Genomic DNA, 14123 nt, shown 5'->3' on the forward strand with positions numbered 1-14123 from the left:
GCCTCATTACTGATTCTATGTACTTGTGGAGTAAAACCACAGGCTTTATTTCCTGTATCTTGGTATCAGACAGTCTGCTTCGTAATGTTTGAATTGAAAGCTAAACAGATTCTTTTGCGACACACTCTTTACAGGAAGAGTATAGCTTGATATCAGAGACTTTGCGATTAATTAAGCAGTCCCTCTGACATCCCGCAGGTACATCAAACATAAACGTGCAGCCATTGCCCAGGAAGTAGCAGAAAAAAAAAAACATGTCAACTCGTCAGAGTTTGGGTTCACTGGTGGTGCAGAAAGGGTACTCTTGCAGTCCACATCCGGCTGCTGAAGCGGGACCCTAATTCGAGCCGTTCGAGGAGGTGGTTACATCAGCTCACGCATTACCATATACTGGTAACACGGCCCTTTGCAACGGCAGGAAGTCGAATGCCTGCTTTTGCTTTTCTGTGAAGTGGTGCTATAAAGAAGACCCAGGCCCTAATGCAGAGAGGTATGATACTTTTCTCTGTTTACCATGGTGTTACATCGTTTTAACATTTTAGGGACATGGATAAGCTTCCAGTGGGTTTTATGTTAATGGGCCTAACAATCTTGTACATTCTCGGATTTCGATTTTAGCTCGTACAGTATTTTGGAAAGCTTCCTGTTGGTTCGTTTTACACAAAGAAGTATTAAACTTAAGGGGGCATTAGTGTGAATTTTGCTATAGTTTAGCATGCCTCATTCTTGTATATATAATTCAATATATGCTGACTTTCAGTCACACAGTGTGTCTGGTTAGACTGCAACTTCATAATTTTTTTTCCTTTTGTGAAGTGAACTTTGAATTAATCTCTGCCGTTTTTAGTATAATGATAGATGGCAGCCCTTCTGAGGGAACAGCCCATTGCCGTCTAACTTTGTTTTCTCTGTGGGGGAATGCGCACATTTCTCTAACACGGCGCCAAATTAAAGTGCGAGACGCGTGTCGACAATGAAAATTCATTGCGAGTGTCGCTGGGTGTTCCTCTGTCCAGCACCTGCCTCTGGCTTCCCCCTCCTTTCTCACTGGCTTCAGACCATCGTGGGGCCGGCCCCATGTGGGCGGCCAGTGCGCAGCCTGCCACGGCTCTCGCGTGTCATCATAAATACTTCTGTGCGTAGGAAATAGCACGTTACCCACCGCGAGGCCGAGGCACAAAGGCGCTTGTGTCAGGAATGCCGTCCCATGAGAATAAGGAGAGGGCGGGAGACAATGAGAGAGAGGGGAAGAGGAAAAACCAGCTGCGCGGGTTTGCGTTCCTCTGAAGATGCATCATGCAGCACTGACAAAAGGTCTCCGAGAAACAATTCTGAAAGCAGTCTCCAAAAAAAATATATCATTAATAATGAAGTAAGGGGGAAGGATGGAGTACAAACTACCGTGGCTTTCTGTTTGGCTTTGAGAAACTTGTCTACTGGCTGCTGTGGGATGGAATCTATTGTCTTTTGAAGAGCAGCGCTACAGGTGTTTCTGTAAGATGACACTTTCCTGCACATGGATCATAGAAAGACTAGCCAGCTTTCTACCCTTTCGAAGTAAGCTTTTCATGGTTATTACGTTTTATACTTAAAAATGACATCTAAGCTTGTTGATAAGGTCTGTTTTTCAAGTTAATTGTGCTCCTCTGATGTTTCGGTCATGTGATCTCAGTATTTGTTTTGACCCCCCTGTCGTGGTGATCTCTTCATGGTGTGCTTTATGCATTAAATGTACACATATGCCTGGTGCAGGGCAATCGCAAATCACCCGTTACTGACGATAACCAAAAAGCCGTGTAATAGATTAAAAAAAAAAAAGACAAAAAAGATGTGATCAGACATTGAAATGCTTTTATCTTTTTTTTTTTGTTGCTATAAATGTATCATTTGGATCAAAATGTATGCTGTCACAGGCCCAATATTTATGGTCTGTGGAAATTGAATGAAATGCTTGTTAAATAGCATTAATGGTGCATTTGTTTTGCTGCGGAGAGAACAGTGCACGTTTGACTCGCTGCAGTCGTGTGTGGCGTGGCACGGGACTTCGGTTTCAGCACAACTGCGGCGCCTTTTCTGGATTGCCGTCCTTCCAGTTAACCGCATACCGCGATGCACATGAAGCACCAGGTCGCCATGTTTATTATTATTATTATGGTCTTGTGTGATTCAGTGTCATGTCTCTCATTTTTGGTCTGTATTTTTTAACATTGTGTGTTTTTTTGCATGCATGGATACATACAGTATGTATTCCACATTTATATGTACATCTCAATGAACTGCTTTTCAGGTGGGATCTTTTATTTTCATGTGAATATACTACATATTATGTGGAGGGAAAAAAAAGGGATGGACAAACAAGCCCTGTACTTATGTTCCCAGATTCTAGAAAGATCGTGGAGATTTGTAATGGAATATTCTCTTCAGCCCTAAAATTTCTCTTCCCCCACCCTTCACGCTTCCTCCTGCACACACACTCTTCCCAATCTTCCTCCCTCTCATTTAGATCACTTGGACTAAGTGGCTTTTTTCCTATAAAAGTTTTGGCTGCAGTACTGCATACTAACTAGGTTTAGCAATTTCTAACAGGGTCACTTGAATGTCCTGGCCATACTTGCTACAGCATTCCTGTGTCAAGGAGAAGCTCTAAAGAAGAGAACTGTTTTACAGGGTACAGTACAACCGGCGAGCTCATGACTAAAATGGAAACGTAACCCGAAAGAGGACCCAGGAAATGCAACGACGACAGCTGGCACCCAGAGGAACCACGGCCGCGGCAATGCAGCATCTGCGAGGTTAGCGGAGCGCAGTGGCGACCGCCCACCCGAAAACGAAAGGAGGAAAAAGTTGAGCTGTGTTGAGAAAAGCAACTTCCTCAAAAAATAAAATAAATGTAAAGACTTCCCTGTGAGGGTTAGGGTTACCTAACACAAGTAGATGCGTTTTTCACTGGGCTGCGACAGATCCCACCAAGAAGAAGGAAAACATGCGTCTTGTTTCCATGGACTTCTCTCCAGAGGGTGCTGATCTCGACAGCTGTAGTTCTGACAGCCAGCTGTCTGGACACGATGTGAGGGGATGAATGGGGAGCGGCCGTCCTCACACATGGAATAAAGCAAGCCTGGTTATGATCGCACAAATGTGAATAAAGGGCACAGCTTTTGTGTGGAAAAAGACAGTGAATTACAGTGCTGCTCTTGTTCTCCCATCAAACTGTACGTATCTTTTTTTCTTTTTAATGGAAGTCTTGTTTGTGGAAGCATGATTATGAAACTACTTCAATTGCTTAGCACTTTTTTTTTCCTTCTGCAACTGTGAATTTCTGCCAGCCTGGCGGACCATATCTTAACCTCGTGTATAAATGATGCCAGGACTTTACAAATGGAATGTATTCTTTTCTAACTCAAAACTTCATTTTGTTCGTATGAGCAGTAGCTGAAATTACAGTGCTCACAATTATGTTGAATGCTTTTTCATTATTGTTTTTTTTTTTTTTTTCCCCAGTGGTTGTCATTCTGAACTCATCCCCAGTCAACGCAAGATTTTAAAAAAGAATGGAACTATCTGAAGATCCATTGCCTAAATGCAGCGCACTTCCCGGTGCTTTGTCTAAGCCAGGTTCAGCAGACATTAAAGCTGAATGCAAAGCCCCGGGCTTGGAATCCACCACAAACACTCTACCTCCAGCAGTGCCACAAGGTCACAACCGTCGTTTCATAATCCGCTCCGCCACTGAGCTCGCTCCATCCAAAGAAAAAAATAGGCCTCAGAGGGACCTTGGTAGACTTCGGAGTGTCTATGAGGGGAACGTCAACAACTTACTGCCTGAAGAAAGCGGGAGCAAGCAGACAGACAGACAACCAGGAAATGACATCCGCCGGCTTTCAACAACCATCACCGGGGATGATACAGAAGACCAGACCAGAACTTCATCTGATCTGGAGTCTAATCAGCTCAAGGCCCAGAACTGGGAGAAATATACAAAAGACCTGAAAGACAAAGTAAGACTGAATACGCAAGGGAGTCAAGAGGTAGGAAAACCTGAAAGATGTTATGGTGAAGATTATATGAAACCAGGCATGTTGAGAGGGAGGGCGGAGCCAAGTAGGAGCAGGAGCGTGGACCTGGGTGGGGAGTCAAGTAATAATGAAGGGAAAGCTGGGGAGCAAACCTTCTGGAAAAACAACAACATGCGGAGGGCAGAGAGTTTAGACAGGGAAAGACCATCCAACACAAAGGATCTTGGTGTGCTACCCAGGACTGATTCGTACCAGTCAGTCGTAAAAACAGAGGGAAAAAAGCCCTTGGGAGGCTCACCAGTAACAGGCAGTACTCATGGACTTCTGTATTCAAAAATGGGTAACGACTGTCAGTCACTGCCATCTCGGAGAAAACTGAATCGGAGTGATTCTGGGGAGGGAAGAAATTTGGGGGATCCTAGTCAGGATGGTCCTTACCTGAGCAAGCTACAGTTCAATCCTGTCTCTGGACCTGTTGACTCTGAAACTAACAGCAGGAAAGTAGAAGAGGTATCTGCAAACCAGTCTATTCGTAATCGGATTGAGAAATTGTTTGGGTCAAGTAGCATGGGTATGGCTACAAAATACCACCAGGAACCTTTGGGGGATTACACGCAGCATACTAAGCAGGGCCTTGAAGACCACAATAATCTTAGGCCTTCTTTGTCTAATACCCATTGGAAAGGTATTCCATACAAAGGCCCCAAGGGTGGCACATTCCCCAGGATTCATTCTGTAGAGGAGCAACTTGCAAGTGGTCATGGAAACTTGTGCACTGACAAAAAAAGTGTGTGCAATTTGAATCAAGAGATGCCTTCAGTATGCTCTGCTGCAGGTGACCAAATGTCATTAACAGAAATCACAGGTAGTGACTGCAAACACCAATCTAGTTCATTTGACCGACCTCAGAAGAATCCTTCTGATCTAATTCAACCCAGATTATTTAGGCCTCACCCTGGAAATATGTTACTGTCTGGAAAGAATCCTCCACTGCAGAGACAAACCAGGCTTGTAACGGACAAGGGGGAAAGATGGAGAGAGTTTGAAATGGAGAAGGATAGGATGCAGGAAGAGCATGAAATAGGTAGATCAAACAAGAAGAAAGAGGTTGATGTGATGCGAGACCAAGTACATAATGCTGACCAACAAAAAGTGGCAGAGGGAAATTCAGCAGGTAAACTGGTAAAGGAAAGTGGGGAAGACAACAACACGCAATCAAAATCACCGAGAGTCGGGTCCGTTGTCCAGAGAAGTCCTACAGTGAAAACCTGCACAACAACGGACTGGCCTCTGCAGCCATCACAACAGTCAGCATCACAAGAGGCAGTCTCAGCTCCAAGAAGATTGACTAAAGAAGCAAAGAAAGACACTCTTGATAATCCATGTGGCAAAATAAAGGATCAGAAGGTTAAACCAGATCCTGTAAAATTTAGGGTCGACTTTCCAGATAGTGTACGCAATAAAATCCGCAGGTTTGAAACTCTTGCCCAAAACAGCCAGCCATCCCCACTGCCCTTATCACGGTCTGAGAGAGCCTTCTCTGTACAGGACCCGCCCAGAGAATTATGGGGAGGATGGGCAAAGAAGGGTGTACCAAACAAAGTTTTGGCTGGGAAGGGAGATTGTGGGCTTCAAGTTTTCAATGACAACCTTTGGTCTAAGGGAGAAGGGAAAAGTAATATAGAGGTAGATGGTAGGCCAAGTGGCTATGTAATAAGATCTATTTCAATAGATGAGGCGGGGCACAGGAGATGTGACAGGAGAATGGTTTGCAGAAATAAATGTGATGGCTCTAAGGCTGGAGCTGGATTACACGGGGCTTCAGTTGAGCCACATTCCTCAAAGGTTAGTCACACAGACACCAAAGGGGAAGTAAAATCACAAGAAGAAATCTCTCAACACCTCAATGCAAAACAACTTAATGCTCTTCAGAAAACTGACGGGAACAACAAAAACGATATTAGTGGTCAGAATGTTTACGATTCAATGAATGCATCAAGTGTAGAATGCAAGGCACCCAATTTCCCAAAGAGGTCGCCTCTTATTCATGTCAGCAATATAACTTCCAGCTGCCCAAATCAGGTTTGTATTTCAAAGATGGAATCCCCAGCTTCAGTGAATATCCTTAAAAACATCAGAAGCACGCCTTCACCTTCTCCACCCAACCTACCTACAAGTGTCCCTACTCCACCTGCCTCAAAGCCTCAGTCATCCAATATCATCTCCTCCAATGACTTCCTACTTCACACCGGGAAGACCCCCCTGGAAAAAGACAGTGCATGTTCTAGTGTCCACCAGGCCAGGTGGAGTTCAGACGAAGAAGAGTCTGACAAAGATGACGACAGCGGCACAGAGAAAGAAGAGAACTCCGTTTATGATTCGGACTCTGCGGAATCGTCAGTGACCATCACTAGCAATATGAGCCAGACTGATCACAGGAGCTTTTCAATCACGTGAGTCCTATGAATTTTTGTCATCAAATTTCCTACCTCTTGGGAAATTTCAAATTAACAGATAACATGCATTTAAAACATGTGGGCAAGAGTATTCATCAACCATGCGATGCTCATTTTTCTGTCCTATCCATGCTCAGTCTAGCTGATCTGTGTCATGTTGGGGGCGTGGACTATGTATACCATGATGATGGCAGCCTGGAACCAGACTCCTTGGACTACACGTCACATCGGACAGCTTCTCTAAGTTCAGATGCTTCTGCCCTCTCGTGTGTGTCAATACTTAGTGCTGATGAGCTGGATCGCCTGCTCAGTGATGTCAGGAGCCTGGGCGATGAAACGTTGCAGGTGAGCCCTTGAGTGACACATGGTCAAGAATGTATGTTCTCATATTTTCCTGAGCCAAATAAATATTTCCAGCTTACAGCTCAACATTCATATTCTTTTAAAAAGACTTGGGCGAAATACACTCTCCCTCTGGTTCTCCTTAGACATCCAGCACATTGCGAATTTCATACACATCTCACTTAACTGCCTTCCTTTTCCACCTGTTTTTTCATATTCTTCTCATTGCTTTCAGAACTATGAAGATGTGCAGGTTGTCGTTCTGCACAAAGAGGTGGGGTCTGGGCTGGGCTTCACATTAGCTGGTGGTGTTGATCAAAACAAGCCCATTACGGTAAGTGTTAGAGTCCTTTGCATGATCCAGGAACATAATGTCCGACCTTATATAACTTTGCTTTTAGTCTACTATTCAGCTAACAATTTGAGTGATATCTTATCTTATATTGTAATAATTAGTAACCCTATAATTAGCACCGTTACATCAGTATTCTTGTGTGACCTTTCAACTGGTTGTCTATCTAATCTAGGTCCACAAGGTGTTCTCTGGCAGTGCTGCATCCCAGGAGGGTTCAGTTTGCGAGGGTGACCGGGTCTTGTCAATCAACGGCACTAAACTGCAGAACTCCACCCACTGGGAGGCACTGCGCACCCTCAGGAGGGCTCGGTCGAGAGGCATGGCAGTTGTGGTGCTTCAGAAAGACAGCTTCACAAAGCCACAAAAGGCCCAGAACAATCTGAGTCAACGGCAGCTAGACCCGGTCACCGTGAATACAGGTGAAGTATAAAATCGGACGGCAAAAGGGCACTAAGGGTAACAGCTACCTCTACAATAGTCAGCATATGTTGTCCCTCTGCTTTTTCCCTCAGGAGGCAGGACACTGACAGTGGTGTTGAATAAAAGCAGCACAGACCTAGGCTTCAGTCTAGAGGGGGGACTGGGCTCCAGCCAGGGCGACGGGCCAATTGTCATCAAGAAGGTCTTCCAGGGTAAAGCAGCAATGGTTTCACTCATACTGAGATGACTAGTCCCTTGTCGTACAAAGAAATAAAACTCGTGATGACAAATGACCAGCCCCCTGTTGTTCTCTTCCAGGTGGCCCAGTGAATGAGGTGCTGCCAGGGGATGAGCTGTTGGAAATCAATGGCCACAGCCTGCTGGGTTTACATAGACTGGAGGCCTGGAACTTGATTAAGAAGCTGTCCCCTGGTCCCGTGGAAGTGTTGCTGAATCGTCCTCTTTAATATATGCCCAATGACATTGGGACAGCACAGCAACTGGTATGGATTTCCCAACCCAAGCTCTAGAGTTGTCAGAAAGAGATAAAACGTCTTTGTGTGTCAGGCAGAAACAAGAACCTGGAAGAGAATGAAGACAGAAGCATCATGCAGAACGACGAGCAGTAGTGGCTTAATGGTTAGGGAAGTGCACTTGTAATCAAAAGATTGCAGGTTTGAATTCCCGCCCAGCGAAGCACCACTGAGGTACCCTGAGCAAGGTACCGCCCCCCCAAGCACTGCTCTCTGGGCGCTGAATTAGCTGCCCCCAGCTATGTCACATATGGGTTAAATGCAGAGGACGCATTTTGTTGTTGTGTGCTGTGGTGTGTCAACAATGACAATTATTCATTAATTCTAAAACATTCAAGCACTTATACGATAAGTTCAAAAAAAGTGTGTGGTCTTGATATATAACAATATATCTTAACTGTAAGAAAAGTATGCAGATTATGGGATTTGCTTTTTGACCTTAAAAAATTAACTGCATATATGCTGCATATCTATAAAACTGCATTTCAAAAACTCCTTTTTATAACATCTGTAAATTACCTTATTCCATAAAGGGTTGCAAATATTGTTTGTAAATAAATGACACCTGATGTTAACTGTATTTAAAGTCTGTAAAGATGTATTGTTATTGTTGCACAGAAGCTGCACTGCAGTACTGAAGCTCTAATTGCAATCTTTCCTTGACAAATTGACTCAAACCTGTAGTATATAAACTTTACATAACTTAAGTCTTTGCTATGTGGTATAGTCAGCCTTTTATTTCAGTTGAATTGTCTAGCCAAGAAATATGTACATAGTTATGTAATATATTATGCATCATGTTCCCTTTTATTTGGCAGTGTGGCATTCTGCGACTTCAGAACTACAATACCCATAATGCAGTGCTTTCCTTTTACCGGTAAATACAAAGTTTAATATAAACGCTATTTTAATAAAAGCCAATTACTTATACTTAACGTATGCTTACTTTTTTATGTCAAAGTTAAGCAGTTTTGTCAACTGTATCTACATACTTCCGAACGACACTCGGGGTTGTCAACTTTGGTCAGGCGGCTGCACACAGATACACACGCATTAACACGTATGTAACAGTTTTATTGCCTCGTAAATAATTTGTAAGGTTTGCAAACTACCCCATCGCTTTTGTTGGTCTGAGATTTATAATGGAATAATATAGATTTTCCGTAACAATTCTTGCGTGAGTGTGAGAGTCCGAAAGCGCGAGCGTCGCGCCAGGCGCGTGAGAACTGGCAGCCCTGGCATTTCCCCCACGTCCAAACCGGTCAGAACTGTTCAGAAACGCCGCCTCACTTCCCCCCAGGCCACCCTACAGACTGCGGGCCAAGTTTTCGTCGCGTGATGACGCTAAACCACTTATTGTATAAACGGGGAAAACACTCTTTTTTATTCGTTTCGCGCAAATTAACAATTTTTATGTCATTAAGTAATTTGTCGGTATCGGCACCTCTTTCCATGTTTCCATTTGGCTCACTGTAAATGGCCTGATACAGACAGACGGGCAGCGTCTCACCGCGAGGATGGACGTGCTCACTTTATTCCCAATGTTTTTTTCCGGGGGTCGTCATAGCAGAGACGATCGAGGGCGAGACACGCGAAACCCGTCCAGAGCATTCCTCACTACCCAGAGCATGCAATCGGATTTAAATACGTCACACGTAGGTATCGTCAACACGAGCGACTGCATTTCTGTACGTTGCGTGTTGCATGACTGTACAACTTCACTAAGATGTTCACATGAAAAATAGCATAATACAAGATTTAGTTGACATGACAAGCATTATCTTTTCTTTGTCTGGTTGTTTGCATGACCGAGAATCATAATGAATAAAAGTAGAATAAACACAATCATCTATTTATATAGATTTGTAATCCACTAATGATGAAGACGTACGAAACTACAAAGCTTCAGTTGGCTTAATTTGTGAATTTTGTGTGGTGTCTGAATTTGGCTTTACCGGAAACCCTCTTTTGATTGTGTAACACATGATGACACTGAAGATGGTGGTGATGATGACTGTGCGTCCTAAGACCAGAGGTCCTTTGTTGATGGAGATGTGGGATCAACTTCAGGGAGCTGTAGGTGGAGCCTCCGAGGTCTGGGCACAATTACTACCTTCTGTGGTAATTGGTCTTCCTCCTCTGCCTTCTTCGTCTGCCCGTTACCTTTTCTGTGGAATGCTTATCATCGTATTAACCTTACACAAACCATAGGCTTTCTGAAATAACCTTATAATCCTTTTGTAAATTCCATTCCACATATTGATGCACCCTCTACCTTGGATTATTCGGGCCAAAGTGAAAGGGAAGCAAGCAAGAAGCCCCTGGGGAACTTTCTTCTAAAATACCCAGAAAGGTGGGTGACTTTTCCGACAGGCCTTGGGCTGTTGGATACACTGTCACCCAGCCCCCCAGAGGTGGGTAATTCAGGTCCAGAGAGTACCAATCCAGGTCAAGGTTTTGTTTCAAACAACCAGTTGAGTATAAAGAGTTACAGTCACAGGGCACTCAACTGACTTGTTGAAACAAAACCTTGGTCTGGATTTTTACTCTCTGGACCTGAATTACCGACCTCTGCTCAACCCGCTGGCATCCATCACATACCTAGAAACCCACTTAACCACAGTAGTACCTTCCTTGGGGTACATCGCCTATCTTTGTTATGATTCACCTCTGTATTATGTACCCATATATGTATTATTTAATGTTCTCTGGCCCCAGTGCCTTGTGGGGCAGCTCGATGATTTCTGGGTAGGTGCACAAAGTAGGAGTCTATGGAAATTGTGAAGGAGGGTGCGTTTAAAACATCACCTACTTTCTGCTTTTTATGTACTGACAGAGTAGCAGGTAGAGGTTAAGAACATGGTTAGTTCTAGTACGGCTCCTATTGGCGTACGCTTGAGCTATGTCATTATCCTGAAATTTCCCAATCAAATGTCCAGCTGTATATATTGGAAATGGGTAGGCCTAAAGGCTAATCCGGATGAACATATCAGCTAATCAGATAAATATGTTGTTATTATTTATATATCAGGTATTAATTAACGAAAGCCACATTGATTAACTCCTCTAATCAACAGTAAACTAATCAGGAACAGCTTAATGAAGTTTATAAACACAGTCTCTGTATGAGCTTTTTTCTATCATCTGATTTTATGCACTTACATATGGTTTAAAAGTCCTTCTCAGAGAACCTGGCATGGATGAAGAAACCAGATGTTGAACCTAATAACGAGACATTTCTTTAGGGCCAGAAGGGTGGATAACAGCCAAAACCTTCTGACAAAGGTGAATTATAGGGTTGTTATATACCTTTTAAACATGTCACACTCCATTTTAAGGTTACAGCAAATGTTCATGTGGACACCTTGGACTTCATTTAAGTAAAATCAAATATGCATCTATGATTCTTCATGAACAGTGGCTGAGGTTTATGCAGATTAAGTAATAAGTATGGATGAAAGATCTTCAGTTGTCATTAGAAAATACAGCTCCCCCTTTAGCACTCACTGTACTGTGCTGTACACACTTATCCTGTGCAGGGTCACAGTGGTCCAGAGCCTATCCTGGAAGTTATGGACACAAGGCAAGGAATAAGGCAGACACACTACTCACACCAGTACCACCATGCCACCCCTTTTTAACATAATTTAGCTTCATTACCAAACAAATGCGGCATTAGCGGGCACTTACTTTACATTTTTAGATTTCTTGATATATTCCTTGGTGTTTGTTGTTATAACAATGTGTTTGTGTTTCCTTTTCAGACAGTGATGGAGAACGACACAGTGAGAGATGATCAAAGGTATGAGGACACCATGGTCACTCACTCCATGAGCCCTGGGGAGAATACGAAGCCCCAAGACCAGCCATGGAGACCAAAGAACCGCGAGGAGAGCACTGAGCATCAGGACCAGCCAGGGAGAGCCCGGAGCCCCAAGAACAGCCGGGGAGAGCATGCAGTCCTAGGAGCCCTGGGGAGGGCAAGGAGCCCCAGGACCAGCTGCGGAAAGCATGGAGCCCCAGGACCAGCCGGGGAGAGCACGGAGCCCCGAGGAGAACATGGAGCCCCAGGACCAGCTGGGGAGAGCGCGGAGCCCCGAGGAGAACATGGAGCCCCAGGACCAGCTGGGGAGAGCGCGGAGCCCCGAGGAGAACATGGAGCCCCAGGACCAGCTGGGGAGAGCGCGGAGCCCCGAGGAGAACATGGAGCCCCAGGACCAGCTGGGGAGAGCGCGGAGCCCCAAGGAGAACATGGAGCCCCAGGACCAGCTGGGGAGAGCGCGGAGCCCCGAGGAGAACATGGAGCCCCAGGACCAGCTGGGGAGAGTGCGGAGCCCCGAGGAGAACATGGAGCCCCAGGACCAGCTGGGGAGAGCGCGGAGCCCCGAGGAGAACATGGAGCCCCAGGACCAGCTGGGGAGAGCACGGAGCCCCGAGGAGAACATGGAGCCCCAGGATTAGCTGGGGAGAACCCAGAGCCCCAGGACCAGCCAGAAAGAGCACATAGCCCCAGGATCAGCCACAGAAAGCATGGAGCCCCAGGACCAGCTGGGGAGAGCATGAGCCTGAGGACCAACCAGGGTGCGAGCAGTGACCCTTGTTCATTACGTTGGCAGGCGTTCACTCCGTGAATACTTTCGACTTTAATTAGGTACAGATAACAGGTTATAGTAGACTTTTTTTTTTGCTTAATTTTGAAAATTCAATGTTTTTGCAGTACTATTATATTGCTAAAACACACAACTGAGTCTGTTGTTTGATTGTCTGGCTGTCTGAAAAATAAATGGTAATGATAGGGCACATGTCCCATGATGCTAAAGCAGGCACATACTCTAAGTGCATTTCATTAAACCTCTGCGTGACTGTATTTCGGAACGCTCCACTTATCCACTTAGCCAGCATTTGTCTTCGAAGTTTTTGTTGCGTGATGCTGCTAAGGTATTTATAATCTAAGCAGGGAAGACACTCATCTGAATTTGATTTGCACAAATAAGTCATGTTTATGTCAAAGTAATTTGTCTAATAATTGTTCCTAAGCATCCCAGCACTGGTTCAGTTTAAGTGGCCTGATACAGACAGACTGGCCTATATTACAGAAACGGAGGTTTTACCTGTCAACATGCACTATGTTCATATGATTATGCGACTGCTTTGGGGCTTCGGAATGACATTCAGAACATTATGTAGCTGCCAAATAGTAAGCTTTTACTTCTGTTTATAGCGATTATGTGTCATTTAAAGATAATAAAAAGCACTGCTGCCTTTTATACATGCACTATTTAAATGAATTATTATTGTATTCCTTGTCATAAACCATGATACAGTCGGGTCATTCAATACTGTTTTCGGGAATTGACTGCGGAAATTGCTGTTTCCGTGGAATCCTGTAACCACGGAACACCTCTACGTTTCTTTTCCATTGAAACAGTAGACCTTCTGAAGAGAAACAACCAGAACCAGAACCACACACTTGGTTGACATAATTGTATTTTGCTGATAATTCTCTAATAATAATCCAGCGAGAAGCTGGGGGCCAACATTAGTGTGACCTGGGTTGTTCTGCAGGTGCTAACCCTTATCTGTACTGTCACCTTATGACATCAAACTATTGTAACCCAAAGAATGCATTCGCCTTTTCTGTTTACACAGTGCAGTGCAGGATTCCCAGCTAGTGCGGCCGAGCTTCTAGTCAAAAGTTATTTCAAAAGCGGGCGACGCTGCCGCTGTTGTTGTTTCTGCTCAGATTGCGTGTAAAGATGACGCTCCAACAACACTTGCATTCATCGGTGTCTTGTCACTGATGTATTTTGACAATGATGTTAACATGGGCACGGTTTTGTCTGATTCAAGAAACGTACATTGTTTAACTGAAGATTAACGCTGGGCATTGCTTGGTATTCTATATTAAGGACAATGTGACGTTTACAGCTTGGGACTGATTGTCACGCCCTGCCTGCCGTGTCCCCCTAACCCTCATGTCTCCTCACTAATATGAGCCTGA

General features: G+C 44.5%; 2 protein-coding genes across 15 annotated transcripts; both read left to right on the plus strand.

Moving 5' to 3' along the window:
* Positions 1-238: 238 nt before the first annotated feature.
* Positions 239-9052, plus strand: si:dkey-92i15.4 (uncharacterized). Of its 8 annotated transcripts, none has more exons than XM_049024533.1 (8): positions 239-490; positions 2668-3212; positions 3502-6469; positions 6610-6817; positions 7050-7148; positions 7342-7588; positions 7682-7801; positions 7908-9052. In XM_049024533.1, exons 3-8 carry the CDS (start codon positions 3552-3554, stop codon positions 8054-8056), a joined length of 3741 nt encoding a protein of 1246 aa, XP_048880490.1. In that variant the 5' UTR covers positions 239-490; positions 2668-3212; positions 3502-3551; the 3' UTR covers positions 8057-9052. The 8 variants fall into 8 exon arrangements, with proteins under 8 accessions (XP_048880490.1, XP_048880492.1, XP_048880493.1 ...); XM_049024535.1 differs by lacking the exon at positions 239-490 and having other exon boundaries at positions 508-2792; positions 2961-3212; XM_049024536.1 differs by lacking the exon at positions 239-490 and having other exon boundaries at positions 508-2792; positions 3015-3212.
* Positions 9053-9138: 86 nt separating this feature from the next.
* Positions 9139-13341, plus strand: LOC125748444 (collagen alpha-1(I) chain-like). Of its 7 annotated transcripts, none has more exons than XM_049024552.1 (4): positions 9164-10198; positions 10419-10475; positions 11368-11407; positions 11887-13341. In XM_049024552.1, the coding sequence occupies exon 4, from the start codon at positions 11893-11895 to the stop codon at positions 12751-12753; it is 861 nt and encodes a 286-aa protein (XP_048880509.1). In that variant the 5' UTR covers positions 9164-10198; positions 10419-10475; positions 11368-11407; positions 11887-11892; the 3' UTR covers positions 12754-13341. The 7 variants fall into 7 exon arrangements, with proteins under 7 accessions (XP_048880506.1, XP_048880509.1, XP_048880508.1 ...); XM_049024551.1 differs by having other exon boundaries at positions 9164-9777; positions 10121-10475; XM_049024550.1 differs by lacking the exon at positions 11368-11407 and having other exon boundaries at positions 9164-9777; positions 10121-10243.
* Positions 13342-14123: the final 782 nt, after the last annotated feature.

This window comes from Brienomyrus brachyistius, chromosome 9 (assembly GCF_023856365.1).
Source record: "Brienomyrus brachyistius isolate T26 chromosome 9, BBRACH_0.4, whole genome shotgun sequence".
NCBI classification, from domain to species: domain Eukaryota; kingdom Metazoa; phylum Chordata; class Actinopteri; order Osteoglossiformes; family Mormyridae; genus Brienomyrus; species Brienomyrus brachyistius.